The 14,958-nt window shown below is 64.0% G+C and overlaps 1 protein-coding gene across 7 annotated transcripts in view; it reads right to left on the minus strand.

Annotated features, from left to right (window-relative positions):
• Positions 1-700: 700 nt before the first annotated feature.
• The window catches only part of LOC138803656 (solute carrier family 2, facilitated glucose transporter member 3-like), a 26,391-nt gene continuing 12,133 nt past the window's right edge, over positions 701-14,958 (minus strand). For 6 of the 7 annotated variants that reach the window (XM_069987709.1, XM_069987708.1, XM_069987713.1 and 3 more), the window contains 9 exons: positions 8,334-8,426; positions 7,584-7,744; positions 7,114-7,354; positions 6,746-6,908; positions 6,105-6,292; positions 4,019-4,123; positions 3,647-3,748; positions 3,225-3,428; positions 701-2,616 (listed from right to left, as the gene is read on the minus strand). In XM_069987709.1, the coding sequence (XP_069843810.1) occupies positions 2,419-2,616; positions 3,225-3,428; positions 3,647-3,748; positions 4,019-4,123; positions 6,105-6,292; positions 6,746-6,908; positions 7,114-7,354; positions 7,584-7,744; positions 8,334-8,426 (1,455 nt within the window). In that variant the 3' untranslated portion in view covers positions 701-2,418. Of the gene's footprint in view, positions 2,617-3,224; positions 3,429-3,646; positions 3,749-4,018; positions 4,124-6,104; positions 6,293-6,745; positions 6,909-7,113; positions 7,355-7,583; positions 7,745-8,333; positions 8,427-9,030; positions 9,131-14,958 lie in introns of those variants that run through there. The other variant, XM_069987714.1, reaches the window with a different exon arrangement.

Consider the following 14,958-nt stretch of genomic DNA (forward strand, 5'->3'; position numbering starts at 1 on the left):
CTCCCATTCATATGCTGAGTGTCTTGTCTTTAGCTGGGGGCGGAGCCACGGGGGCCGGGATTACAGGCAGGTGTCACTAGAGTGGTTGAGCTCTGGCAAGGCTGGGTCTTCAGAACGCAGCCCCTCCACGGCCTTTCTTGTAATTTGACCTTCAGAAGGAGGTTTGGGGGGTGGAGAGCCTCCCTGCTTCTGTTTGGGGAGTCTGGCTCTCTTCGGAGGTGTGACGAGGCGCCCGCCTGTCATCCCAGCCACAGAGGAGGCTGAGATCTGAGGATCGCAGTTGGAGGCCAAGCAGGAAAGACCTGGGAGGCTCTATGTCCAGTGACCCCGACCAAAAAGGCAGAAGTGGGGGGTGGCTCAAGGGGTTACAGTGTTTGCCTTGAGCCAACCGAGTCCCAGCCCTCAATACCGGACTTTCCTGCCCAGGCTGGCCTCAAATCGCGGTCCTCCGCTCTCAGCCTCCTGAGCGGCCGGGATGACAGGCGGGAGCCGCCAGCGCCATCCACCAGAAGAGCAAGCTCGGGCCGGGGCCAGAGAGCCGGCGGGGAGGAACTCAGCATCCAGCACTTGCGTAACACAGGGCAGGGCGGGTGGACTGTTCTCAGGAGATGGGGGACAGCTCCAGCCCTGCAGGGAAGATGCATTTTGGTGTTTTGGGGGGGGAAGGGGGCCCCCAAGAACGAATCCGCCATCTGCGGGGTGGCCATGGTGTGAATTTTTATTTCAAAATCAAAGAACCACAGTAACAAAAAGCAACACAATAACGGGAGTAGAAAAAGAGCCACGCGGAAGGAAGTACTCAGAACCTGGATGCAAGTACTCAGATCCCGGGAGGGGTGGGTGCTGTGTTAAGTCACCTGAGCTGGGGGGGGGGGAGGAGGGGGAGTAACCAGAGAGGACTGTGGGAAATGAGGACCAAAATACTCTTGGCTGAAATGTCTGACCAAAGAGAAGCACCGAGGAAGAGACGAGGGCTGGGGAAATGGGGGAAGAGAGTGGATCTCTCTGGAATCTTCCAGAACTTTCCAGCGATCAACTCTGGCCATTTTCTTAGTCCCTGCTGGGAACCTTTCTTCCCCCCCTCACCCACCTGTAGCCCTCACCTCCCAAGCCCAGGACCTGAATTCCCACCGCCCCCTTGCCAGCTAGATTGAGGTAGAACCCTCCATCTCTCAACCTTACCGTGATGTTCATGAGGGAGGTAGCAAAATGAATGGGAAGGTTGAAACAATAACAATAATAACTCAGTGTTACGTATGTACAGGCGGGGCCAGACTAAAGCACTACACAAAGACCGCCCAGCGCACAGAGACCCGACCCTGCGCGGACGCATCCACACCCAGCGCCGGGCTGCGCTGCGCACTGACTGAATCCAGGCCCAAAGGACACACGCGCGCCCAAGAGCCAAGACTCCAGCGAGAACTCCCCTTCTGCTAGCTGCTAATAATCGTTCCGCTTCTCCATTCCACCTAACCCGGCGAGGTTCCAGAATTTTCTACCAGTGAACAGAATAATTAAGAAGTAAAACACCACGCAAAAGAAAACCCACCACAAAAGCCCTGACGTCGCTTGTCAGGTAGTGAGATCATTTCAAAATTCAAAAGGAAAACCAAACACCCCCAAAGAACCTTTCTCTTCCATCTATTCCCCCCCACCCCCCCACCATGAACCCCGCAAACCCTAAGCGAGCTCTCTCCAAGCCCAACTTAGGAAAAAACACAAATACCCTGAGTCCCACTGAGATGACAACCTTCTAGAAGTTTCCAGAAGGAAACCCAGTGAGTAGCATTTTCTCTTCTTTTCTCTCTCTTCTTCTGCCCAAATACTGGAGACATTAATGGAGAGAAACTCGTCACAAGTTTCCATCCCCTGAGCACACAAGTCAGTGACACACCACCAGCGTGTGAACCTGCGTGTCACGGTGCACACTTGCATTTTTTTTCCCCCCCCTTGGTCACCTTCAAACTTTTTTTTCCCCTTATGTTTCAATTTCTGCACCTGTTTGGGGGAAAAAAAATTAAGAAAAAGACAAACACACACAATAATCTCTCCTTCCCAACAACCTCAACTCAACTCAACAGGTGGATTTTCAGGAGATGAGCATAGTTCCTGCATGGGAGGTGAATAAATTATATGCTAGGAAACTCAGCCAGTGGAAAAGAGAAAGCAGAGACTCAGAAAGCAGAGAGCCACCGAGCACGCAGGCGCCCGGGGCCTCCCCACAGGCCTCTCTGCATCTGCTTTCTGAGCAAAGTGGGGCTTGGACAGCAGAGTCCCGGAGCAGCATCCTATAGTCCCGGCTTCATCCTGATGAGGTTCTGGTTCTCCTCCCCAGCCCCCCCCACGGCCCCGGCCCCCCCACGGCGGGGAGGGTGTTGCTGTGGGCGGGGAGGGAGGCTGGAGGAAGGAGGCCCGGGCTCAGACGTCGGTGGTGTCTTCTTTACCGGGCTGACCTCTGTTCACCTCCCCTTCGTTTTTCTGGGGCCTGCCTTCAAACACTCTCGCGATATCTTCGAAAGTCCTGCCTCGAGTCTCGGGGACTTTGAAAAAGGTGAAGATGAGGAAGACCACGAGGAAAACGGCGAAGACGATGAACACGTAGGGCCCCATCAAGGACTGGGGAGAGGGCGGAGCAAAAGCCAACACAGCAGTTAATGCTAGTGGCAGGCGATGCCCAGGCCACAGGTTCAATTCCCTCCACGGTCGGATCTGCCCCAGCCCCGCTACACACGCAGAGCCTGAGATCTCCTGAGTAGCTGGGACTACAGGCGTGCGCTGCCATGCCCAGACCTACTCCTTCTCCACCCCCACTGTTTGCTCTGGGATTACAGGCGTGTGCTACCATGCCCAGACCTACTCCTTCTCCACCTCCACTGTTTGCTCTGGGATTACAGGCGTGTGCTACCATGCCCAGACTACTCTCTCAGATTACAGGTATGCACTACCACGCCCAGACCTACTCTCTTCCTTCACCTCCTTCTCCAAGTCCACTCTTTGCTCTGGGATTACAGGTGTGCACTACCACGCCCAGAGACTTGCTCTCTTCCTTCACCTCCTTCTCCACCTCCACTGTTAGCTCTGGGATTACAGGTGTGCTCTACCACGCCCAGACCTACTCTCTTCCTTCACACCTCCTTCTCCACCTCCACTCTTTGCCCTGGGATTGATTACAGGCGTGCACAGCGATGCCTGGCCGTGCTCGGTGAGTGTTCCCTGTTACTCACAGCAGCAGAAGGGAAGAGCAGGCCAACCAGGAAGTTGGAGGTCCAATTGGAGCAGCCGGCCACGGCCATAGCAGCGGGCCGGGGTCCCTGACTGAAGAGCTCGGCCACAATGAACCAGGGGATGGGGCCGGGCCCGATCTCGAAGAACGCCACGTAGATCAGGATGGCGGCGATGCAGATAAAGCTCATGGCTTCAAAGTTGTCCTGGGTGGGAAAGTGACTGTGAGGGACGTACGTGTGTGTGTGTGTGTGTGTGTGTGTGTGTGTCTGTCTGTGTCCTTGCTGGGATTGACGATCCTCAGATCTCAGCCTGCTGTGGAGCTGGGATTACAGGCGTGCGCACCGATGCCCGGTTCCCTTGTGATGATCTGCCCTCTAACCCGCCCGGATGCCCAACGCCTGTGGCGCCAAGCGGGACTCACCTTCATCAACAAAGAAACGGTCATGAGAACGGAACACACCGCCATGCCACCCAGGCCGATCATGTGCAGCGTCCGCCTTCCAACCCTCTCCACCAGAAACAGCTAGAGAAACAACAACGCAGAGTCAAGTCCCGGATGCCCAGGAGAGCCTGGCAGATGCTCCTGGCTTTGAACCACGATCCTCCTATTTCCACTTCCTGAGGAGCTGGGATTCCAGGCAGGAGCTCCAGCGCCCGGCCCAGCTATCCCAAGGTTGTCTGTAAAAAGCGTACACACCCAGCTCTCAAATGACCCTTCTCTTTCTCCCACAGGGTAATTAAGAATTCCTTCTCTCCCCCCGCTGCCCCCTAAATGATGTGAACCCCAACTTACGGACACTACGGTGAAGATGGTATTCACCACGCCCGCTCCGATGGTGGCGTAGATGGGCTGGGAGACGCCAGCATCTTTGAAGATCCCCGTGGAGTAATAGAAAACCTACGGGAAAACGAAGCCACATTGACATTTCCACACAATCTCGGGGTTCATCGGCTCTCCCCTCTTCCCTGTCTGTATGGAGATGTTGGGATTTGAACTCAAGAGCCTCTCTGTCGCTCTACCTAGGCTTTAGCCCCCTGGTGCTCAACCAGTTGAACCACAACTCCCAGTTGAGTTTTTAGCTGGTTGACTGGAAATGAAGACTCCCATGGGCTTTCCTGCTGGGGTTGGTTTTGAACTGTGATCCTCAGATCTCAGCCTCTTGAGTAGCTAGGATGACAGGCAATCGGGACTTGAACTCTGGGCCTGGGCACTGTCCCTCAGCTCTTCAGCTCAAGGCTGGTGCTCTACCACTTGAGCCACAGCGCCACTTCTGGCTTTTTCTGCTGATGGGGTGCTGAGGAATCGAACCCAGGGCCTCATGCATGTGAGGCGAGCGCTCTACCACTGAGCCACCTGCCCAGCATATGTTTTATCAGCATATATGTACTGCATAAAGCAGCGCCACTGTGCTGTACACACCTCCTCCCTACTTCTTTCTTCTTTTTTTGGTGGTGTTGCTGGGACAGGGATTTGAACTTAGAACTTCACATCGGCTAGCCAAGTGCTCTACCACTCAACCTGCTCCTGTCTTCACAACAGGTTCTGGTGGGCTTTCTTAATTATATATCATATATATCATAGGGATTTAATGGTATGTTATATATTATAGACTATACTTTACATATTGTATATTATATGTTGTATATTACATATTACATATTGTCTATTATATATTATGTTATATGTTGTAAATTATATATTGCATATTATGTTGCATATTATGTGTATTGTTATGTTGTATATTATGTATATTGTTATGTTGTATATTATGTATTGTATACTGTTATATATTGCACACTATGTTACATATTGTATGTGTTGCATATTATATATTGTGTTACATATTATATATTATATATTATGGCATACATTGTATATTTTATTGCATATTACATGCTGTATATTATATATTGTATGTGCTGTATATTATGTCATATGTTGTACATTACATATTGCATGCTGTATATTGTATATATTGTATACTCTATATTGCATACTATGTTGCATGTTATGTATTTTATGTTACATGTTATATACTGTGCATTATGCATGTTCTATGTACATGCTGTATCACGCATTGTATGCCATGTGTCATATGCTGTATGCTATATATTGCATATGTTGTAAATGGCATGTTATGTTGTATGTTCTATTGTATGCTATGTTACATGTTATAGGTTGTGTGTGTGATATACTGTACAGCATCCCCCTCCCCCCTCTCCTCCTCCCTCCCTGGGCGCCTTCCATCTCCCGGGCATCGCCCCCACGCCGGCAGCGGCGCTGTGGCTCGGCTGTGGTTGGCGAGGCGGAGGCGGAGGCCAGCGTGGGGTGGCGCGGCGCGGGGCAGCGGCGCGGGGCAGCTTCCCGCCCAGAGCCGCCCAAAGCGGCAGCGGCGGCGCGAGCCTGGCGCCTCCCCGGCAGCGCGCCTGCGCGAGGCCGCCCGGGGGCAGCGGCGCCTCTGCCATGTCTCGGGAGAACGGGAGTCGTGGTTTAGGGTTTGGGCCCTAGCAGCGCCCAGCGCGCCTGTGTGGCTCTCGGCCGGGTGGACCAGCTGTCCCTCTGCCAAGTCTCGCGAGGACGGGCGTAGCTTAGGATTTGTTCCTTGGCAGCCCGACCAGCTGCGCCCACGGCCGTCTCGCTCCCCCAGGCCCCGCCCCCCGCGCCCGGCCCCGCCCCCGCGCCCGGCCCCGCCCCCGCGCCTGGTCTCCTGCGCCCCCCGCCCTCCCGGCCCCCGCCCCGCCCCCCCCCGCGCCCGGCCCCGCCCCCCGCCCGGCCCCGCCCCCGCGCCCGGCCCCGCCCCCGCGCCTGGTCTCCTGCGCCCCCCGCCCCCCGCCCGGCCCCGCCCCCCGCCCGGTCTCGCGCGAGCGCGCGCACTCACGGCGTTGATGCCCGAGAGCTGCTGCGAGAGCTGCAGCACGATGGAGATGAGGATGGGCTGGCGGTAGCTCGGCGCGCGGAACAGCTCCAGCGCCGTCACGTGCTTCTCCTGCGCCATGCGCACGCTCTCCTCCTTCATCTCCTGGATGTCGTCCGTCACGTCCGCCGTGCCCCACAGCCGCTGCAGGACTGCGGGCGGCGGGGGTCACCGGGGTCGCGGGGTCACGGGGTCACCCCCCCCCCCGGCCCCACAGCGGCGCCGCCTCGAATCCCAGCAGCCCGGGAGGCCGAGACCCGAGCATGGATCGGGGTTCGAGGCCGGCCCGGAGACGCCGATCTCCCAGGAACCACCAGGGAACCGGGAGCGGCGCGGAGGGACGGCGCGCGGGCCGCGAGTTCAAGCCCCGCGGCCGACCACAGCCCAAACAGCACCTCAGCTCATCCTCCCGGGGGGGGGGGCACGGGGCATGCCGGGGCGGGGGGGGGCGCGGTGCATGCCGGGGCGGGGGGGGGGCACGGGGCATGCCGGGGCGGGGGGGGGGCGCGGGGCATGCCGGGGCGGGGGGGGGGCGCGGGGCATGCCGGGGCGGGGGGGGGGCGCGGGGCATGCCGGGGCGGGGGCGGGGGGCGCGGGGCACTCACTGTCCTTGGCCTGCTCCTCCCGCTTCTTGTTGATGACCAGGAAGCGCGGGCTCTCGGGGCAGAAGGGCAGCGCGATGCTCTGCAGCACGGCCGGGATGATGGTGAAGCCCAGCAGCACCGGCCACAGGTCGTCCGAGCCCAGCAGGATGTCCAGGCCCAGGATCTGCAAGCCGGACGCCGGCGCCGCGTGAGCCGCGCGCAGGCCTGGCGGGCTCCGCGGCCCGGGGGGCCCAGACCCCACAAGGCTCGGGGGTGACCCCGGCGCGCACCCCGAACCCAGCGGAAACGGAGGGCGCGTCTGTGCGTGACGGCGCGTGCGGGGGGAGGCGGCCCCCCCTTCCCCCCTCCTCCCCCCCCCCCCCGCTCACCTGCGCCACCAGGATGCCCACCACGATGCCCAGCTGGTTGAGCGTGCCGAAGGCGCCGCGCAGCGCCGTGGGCGACACCTCGCCGATGTACATGGGCACGAAGCCGGTGCACAGCCCGCAGAAGACGCCGATCACCAGGCGGCCGAGGATCAGCATCTCCACCGACTCGGCCAGCCGGCAGAAGCCCATCAGGCCGCCGCCCGCCACCGACAGCAGGTTCACCATCAGCATCGAGTTGCGCCTGCGGGCGGGGCCGCGGGGTCGGCGGGGCTCGAACCCGGGGCCGGGCGCCGACCCCCCCCACGCAGGCCCGGCCCCGCCCCCGGCCGTGGCCGACTCTCGCCGCCTTTCCCGCCCCGGCTGGCCTCGCAGCGCGATCCTCAGACCTCGGCCTCCCGAGGCTGCGGTGGCGGAGCTGGGCCCGGCCCAGGCGCCCCCTCCCGCCCCCCGCCCCCCGCCCCATTCCGTACCTGCCAAAGCGGTTCACGAAGAGCCCGACCGAGAAGGAGCCGATCATTCCCCCGACCGAGAAAATAGCCACCGACAGGGACCAGAGGGCCGTGAGCAGCCCCTCCGACGGCGGGTCCTTCATCTTCTCCTCCAGCGTGTAGTTGAGGAAGTCCCGGATGATCTGCAGGACGGACAGACCAGCCAGGCGCGGCCCGATGAGGACGCGGCACCGAGGGCCCAGCACTGGCCGGGTACTGTGCACTCAGCACTCGGCCCCCGAGGGCGATTCCAGCGCCCGCCGGCAGGTGGCGGCGCAGAGCCGCGGCCGGCCCCGCCCCTCCCCGCCCAGGCCCCGCCCCTCCCCGCCCAGGCCCCGCCCTCCTCGCTCAGGCTCCGCTCAGGCCCCGCCCTCCTCGTCCAGGCCCCTCCCCGCCCAGGCCACGCCCTCCTCGTCCAGGCCCCGCCCCTCCCCCCAGGCCACGCCCTCCCCGTCCAGGCCCCGCCCCTCCCCGCCCTCCTCGTCCAGGCCCCTCCCCGCCCAGGCCACGCCCTCCTCGGCCAGGCCCCGCCCCTCCCCGCCCAGGCCCCGCCCTCCTCGCCCACCCAACTCAGGGACCGGATCCAAATTCCGCGGGGAGGGTCGGAGGAAAAAACTCGCCCAGCGCGGGCGACCGGGGGCCCCCGAGCAGCGGGCCGGGGAGGCTCGGCACGGCCAGGAGAGCGCCCCCCGACCCCGATTCCCGGCCCCGGCCCCGGCCCCGGCCGCTCACCGTCTCCGGGGCGTTGATGACGCCCGTGTTGTAGCCAAACTGGAAGGAGCCGATGGTGGCGATGGAGACGGCGAAGATCAGCGACGGGGTCACCTGGGGGGGGGCGGGGGGACCGTCACCAGCGGACAAGCAGGACGGACGGCGGCCCGGGCCCGGGGCTGGCCCGCGGGGGGGGTGACCGAGCCCGCGCGGGGCCCACCGCAGACCCCGCTCCCTCCAGCCCGCGGGCCGCCCGCTTTCGGGGAGCCCCCCAGCCACCGAGACGCGTTGGGCCGGCACCCCGGCTCCGTCCCCGCGCGGCAGGGGCTCCGATCCCCCCGTGCGCGGCGCGGGCTGGGCTCGAACCCGGGGCCCCCCGACGCCGGGGGCGGCGGGGTCACGGGCGGGGCCGGGGCGCCCCCGGCGCGGCCGTGACCCGGCGGGTCCGCGCACGCGAAGGTGACCGGCCGCCGTGACCCGCGCGCCCGGCGGTGGGTGGGCAGGGGCCGGGGCCGGGGGGGGGCCGGGGCCGGGGGGAGCCGGGGCGCGGGCCCGGCGCGGACCCCGGGACGAGGCCAGCGGCCGCCCCTCGCCGCCGCCGCAGCGCGAGCGCGAGCGTGACCCGGAGGACGAGGACGCGGAGGATGGGGATGGAGGGATGACGGCGAGGCGGCGCCGCCACCCCGCGCATCCCGCACATCCCGCACGTCCCGCTTACCTTGTGCGTCCCCATGGTCCCACCCGCGTCCTCGGGGGCCTCCCGGGCAAGGTCTGGGGCTGCGGGGGCCGGCGATGCTCGTCCTGCGGGGGCGCAGCTCGGGGCGACGCCGGCGGCGGCCGCACCGTTACGGGAAGCGTGTGCGCCGCCGGCCGCGCCGAGCGCAGCCCTTATGAAGGCTCCCGGGGGGCGGGGCTAGCGCCCCCTCGGCCCCGCCCAATGAGCCCGCGGCCCTGGGGGTCCCGGCCCCGCCCACCGGCCCAGGCCGCACCCCCCGGCGCCCCGGCCCCGCCCCCAGCCCGGCCCCGCCCAATGAGCCGCGGCTGGGCGGGGAGGGCGGCGCCGGGGGCGTGGCCAAGCCCCTCCGGCCCCGCCCCCCCACATCCTCCGCCGAGCCGCCCTCCCGGCCCCCGCCGCCCCCCCGGCCGCCTTTCCTCCGGTTCTCGGCCTCCGCGCGCCTCGGGGCCTCGGGAGGGCGGATTCCCGGCGTGTGGCTCTTTGAGGGCCACCGGGGTCGCCTCCCCCGCGGAGCTCCACGCGCGATCGCGGCGCGGGCGCCCGGGAGGGAGGCTGCGATCCCGGGACCGCGGCGGAGCGGCGGAGCGGCGCCCGGGCCCGGGTTCGAGCCCCGGGACCCGGGGTCAAAAGTCATCCGGGGCCGGGCGCAGAGCTGGGGGGGAGGGGCGGCTTGGAGCGGGAAAGCCGCACCGTGGGGGGCGGGCCCCGGCGCCAGGCCGGCCTCCTGCTGGGCCCGGCTCCGCCCCTGGGTTCCCCCCCCCCCCCCCGGAACCGCGATCCTCCGGATGGCAGCGCCCGGTGTTTGGGGGGGTTTTCTGTCTCTAAGTGGTCACCCTGCGCCGCCCTGGGGGGAGCACGGGGTTAAGGTGGCCTGAGAAAAAAACCCGCCCAAAACCAGACCTGAAATGGGGGGGAAACACACAAAAACCCGTGTCAGAAATGCTGCTCTTCCTGCTGATTACACGATGGTCATGACGGTGAGGATGGTGAGGATGATAGTCCTTCTGCTAAACAAGGCTTTGTTTTCCTTCAGTCTCTTCTTTTGCCCATCCTGGGGCTTGAACTCGCGGCCTTGGGCTCCCCGCTGCTGCTCCGCCCCCTGGGCCAGCGTGCGTCCTGGGTGGGTCCCAGGCCCCCAGGCCGGGCGCCCCTGGTGCCCGCTGGGCCCAGTCCTCCTGCAGAGCTGGTGGCCGGCCACTTCCTGCGCCGCCAGGCCGCTGCCACCCACCCCCCCCCCATGGAGGACGGGAGGAAGTGAGAAGCGTCCGGGCAGGGGAAGGGAGCTGGGCACAGCCCGCACCCAGCCAGGCTCAGGGCCACCCACCTGCAAGGCTTTGGGGTTCGAGTGACAGACACATCCGTGACCTGTGTGTGGCTACTGGATGAACAGACAGACTCATACATGGACTTACGGCTCAACAGCCGTAGAAGACCACGCATCCATACCAACGCGCGGCGACCCTTCCTATCAACACCGCACGGCCTGCTCACACCTGATCGCCATGCCATCACTAGGTTGCAACCTGTCCATGGAGTATAATAACATCCATGTGTTTCCACCGGTCCATTATAGGACGATTTCTATTTTTACATTTTTGCCGGGCCCGGGACTTGAACTCGGGGCCTGGGCGCTGTCCCTGAGCTTCTTTGGCTCCGGGCTGGCGCTCTACCACCTGAGCCACAGCCACAGTGCCACTTCGGGCTCTTTCTGAGAAGTTAGAGATCAGAGTCTCACAGACTTTCCTGCCCGGGCTGGCTTTGAACCGCGATCCTCAGATCTCAGCCTCCTGAGTCGCTGGGATTCCAGGCGGGAGCCGCAGAGCCTGGCTTCTATATTGATCTTGACATGGTAACCTTGCTGTGGCTGGTTGTGATACACTGCAGATAGGATTTTTAAAAAACTCGATTTACTGCTTGACCCCAGCAGGACGGGGCAGAGGAGCTCATCGGAACCAGGTCCCGATTGCTTCCTGTATTTCCTCTTCCTGTCAGTGGCAGGAAGAATTACAAGACACACGGTGATTTCTGTTTCATGTCCCTCCCGGAATCTAAGCTGTGGAGTCACAGGGCTGAAATTCTGAGCCCGAGCATAGCAGGGGTTTTGGCGAACTACAATTGAGCTGCTTTAATGAGTAACATGCCAGGCACTGATGCTCCCGCCATCATCCCAGCTACTCAGGAGGCTGAGATCTGAGGATGGAGGGTCACAGCCAGCCCGGGCAGGAAAGTCTGGGAGACTCTGATCTCCAATAAACCACTTGAGAACTGGAAATGGCGCTGTGGCTCAAGTGGTAGAGCGCCAGCCTTGAGATGAAGAGCTCAGGGACAGCGCCCAGGCCCTGAGTTCAAGCCCCAGGACTGGCACCAAAAATAAACAAATCTAATAAACAGAAGGCAGACACCTGTAGTTCATGCCTGTAATCCCAGCTATGCAATAGTGTGTGTGTGTGTGTGTGTGTGTGTAACTGGAGATAAAGAATCTGCCTGGACTGTCTTTGGACTGTGCTCTCCATGTCCGAGGCTCCTGATTAACCGGGATTACAGGCGTGAGCACCACTGCCTGGCTTGAGCTGTGTGTCTTTTGAGGACATTTCTTTTTTTACCCAAGATAATAGACTATTATAATCATCAGGGGAATGGATTTAAGAATAAACACTCCCCAGTCACCCACGGTTGGCCTGGAAAGGAGAAGGTGAAGTTGGCACGTTCAACATCGCTGGGCCCTGACTTAAGCAATACACACAGACACGCGCCAAGTGTAAATAGAAACTTAATAGATCACCTGCCAGGAATCCATTAACTTTACTCCAAATGGACCATGGAAGCCGGGTTCCTAGGGCTCCCGCCTGTCACCCCAGCCACTCAGGAGGCTGAAGTCTGAGGATCTCGGTTCAAAGCCAGCCTGGGCAGGAAAGTCTGTGAGACTCTGATCTCCAGTGAACCACCAGAAAACCAGACGTGGCGCTGTGGCTCACGTGGTAGAGCACCAGCCTTGAGCACAAAGTTCAGGAACAGTGCTCAGGCTCAGAGTTCAAACCCCAGGACTTCAGGTAGCTAGCTAGATGGATGGATGGATGGATGGACAGACAGATAAGATAATCTAGTTAGATGGATAACTACCTAGAGTTAAAACCTTATAAATCCTGCTTCCTCTTTCTTTTCCGTTGGAGGTGGCGGTGGCAGTATTAGAATCTGAACTCAGGACCCGGGGTGTGCTAGACACTCGACCCTTGAGCCGTGTCCCTAGACTTCTTCTGTGTTTGCCTTAGTTATTTTTCAGCTAGTGTCTTGTGTTTTGTGTGTGTGTGTGTGTGTGTGTGTGTGGCTGGGCTGGACCCCAGGGCTTTCGACATAGCCGGGACTACAGGCAGGTCCCACCAGGCCTGGCCTGCTGATTGGCATGCTTTCCTAGGCCTGCAGACCCCAAAAACCAAAAAAGACCCCAAAGCTTCTCTCCCGATCTCCTAAGGGCCGGGCTTGACGGGGGTGGGGGTGAGGGGCAGCGGCAGGCCACAAGATCAAAGCCGCCGGGGCTATTATTACATGTGGGCTTTTGCAACACAGGCGGGAAGGTGCTGGTGTTGGGTCACCCAGCTCTGCGGAAGCCCTGGCCGCAGGGTTTTGTAAGAGGTGCTCGCTGGAGAAGACGCACATCCTGGGCGGGGCCGTGACCCGGGCCCGGGCTGCGGGGCTCGGCGGCGGGCGCGGCAACCACGCGGGCCGCCCGGGGTGCGGACGTGCGGGGCGGCCCGGCGGCCCCGCGCAGGCGCACCGCCCACCCCGGGCCCAGCCGGGCCCCGCGCACGCGCGTTCCCTGCGCGCTCCCTGCTCCCCCCCCCCCCCCCGGCCGGGCCGGGCCGCCCCGCGCATGCGCGCCGCCCGCCCTCCGCCCGCGGGGGCCGCGCTCGCTCCTGACTGCGCCGCCGGCGCTGCCCGGGGCCGGGACGTCCTCAGCCCCCGCGGGGGGGGGGGGGCGGGGAGGGGCGCGGCGCTGGCTGCTCGGTCCTCAGCACCGACCACGCGCGGAGGCCGTGAGCATGGCGTCTGAGGACGCCGCCACGACGCCGCGCCGGCCCCGGGGCTCCGACCCAGCTCCCCCCCCGTGCCCCGCGGCTCCGCGTTCAAGGACGGCCTCCGCCGCCTCCCGGCCCGGCCGGCCTCGGACCGCGATCCTCCCCACCCCGGCCTCGAACCGCGATCCTCCCCGCCCCGGCCTCGAACCGCGATCCTCCCCACCCTGGCCTCGGACCGCGATCCTCCCCACCCCCGGCCTCGGACCGCGATCCTCCCCGCCCCGGCCTCCCTCCCGCCCCGGCCTCGAACCGCGATCCTCCCCACCCCGGCCTCCCTCCCCGGCCTCGAACCGCGATCCTCCCCACCCCGGCCTCCCTCCCGCCCCGGCCTCGAACCTCCATCCTCCTGCCCCGATCCTCCCGCCCACCCCGGCCTCGAACCGCGATCCTCCCCACCCCCGGCCTCGGACCGCGATCCTCCCCACCCCGGCCTCGAACCGCGATCCTCCCCACCCCCGGCCTCGGACCGCGATCCTCCCGCCCCGGCCTCGAACCGCGATCCTCCCCACCCCGGCCTCGGACCGCGATCCTCCCCACCCCGGCCTCGGACCGCGATCCTCCCGCCCCGGCCTCGGACCGCGATCCTCCCCACCCCGGCCTCGAACCGCGATCCTCCCGCCCCGGCCTCGAACCGCGATCCTCCCGCCCCGGCCTCGAACCGCGATCCTCCCGCCCCGATCCTCCCGCCCCGATCCTCCCGCCCCGATCCTCCCGCCCCGATCCGCCTCCCCAGGAGCTCACATGCGCGGGGGGCGAGACTGGGGGTCCCCCCTCACACCCCCCCACACTGCTGGGACCCAGCAGTCCTGCCGCCGGCCTCTGTGGTTCGGGAGGTCCTGGGCCTTGAACTCGGCCCCTGCGCCTCCGCCTCGGCTTTATTTACTTATTTTGGCTCCGAGTTGGTTCTGTACCATTCGAGCCGCGCCGCCTGCTGCTGCCGCTCCCCCCGCTCCTCTTTTTTTTTGCCAGTCCCGGGGTTTGAACTCGGGGCCCGGGCGCCGTCCCCGAGCTCTTTTTTTACAGCTCCACCCCTTGGGCCGCACGGCGCCGCGGCCGTCACGGGCGATCAGAGCCTCGCGGCCTCTCCTGCCCGGGCTGGCCTCGAACCGCCATCCTCCGCGCTCAGCCTCCTGGGCGGCCCGTCTTTTGTCAAGCTCTTCCCCGGATCCGCTGAGGACCCGGGCTTCCGTCACCTGCTGGCGTCCAGCCCCGGCAGCCGGGACCACAAGCCTGAGCTGCCACGCTCGGCCCTTGGAATCAGATCCATTGGTTGGCAGCGTCAGCCGTGGCCGAGGCCCCGCCGGGGCCGGGGCCGGGGCCGGGGCCGGGGCCGGGGCGGGAATCTCGCTTCCGCCAAAGGCCATCTGGGTATTTCTAGCCTGTTATCCGCGCCCGCAGGGCCAGATGGCCCTCTGGGGGCCTGCCAGCCCGGGCCCGGGCTCCCGGGGCTTCTTTCCTGACACAGTCGGCCCGAAGGAGATGTGCGCGGGCGTGTTTGTGCCAGGCAGCCCGGGCAGGAGAGGCCCTGGGGCTCCCATCTCCCGTGAGCCACCCGAAAGCCAGCCGCGGCGCTGCGGTGCGGGTGGTGGAGCGCCCGCCTGGCGCGGGTCCCGGGGGTGCCCGGGCGCCCCGCCCCGAGCCAGCCACGAGGCCGGGGGGACTGTAAGATTGGCCTGCGGGTGTGTGCGTGCGTGTGCATGTGTGCGGGGGTGTGTGCGTGCGTGTGCGTACGTGCGGGGGTGTGTGCGTGTGTGCGGGGTGGGGGTGTGTGCGTGCGTGTGCGTGTGTGCGGGGTGGGGGCGCGTGCGTGCGTGTGCGCACGTGCAGACGCGCGGGC

This window comes from Dipodomys merriami, unplaced genomic scaffold (assembly GCF_024711535.1).
Source record: "Dipodomys merriami isolate MVZ:Mamm:240054 unplaced genomic scaffold, mDipMer1.0.p SCAF_345, whole genome shotgun sequence".
Classification (NCBI taxonomy): domain Eukaryota; kingdom Metazoa; phylum Chordata; class Mammalia; order Rodentia; family Heteromyidae; genus Dipodomys; species Dipodomys merriami.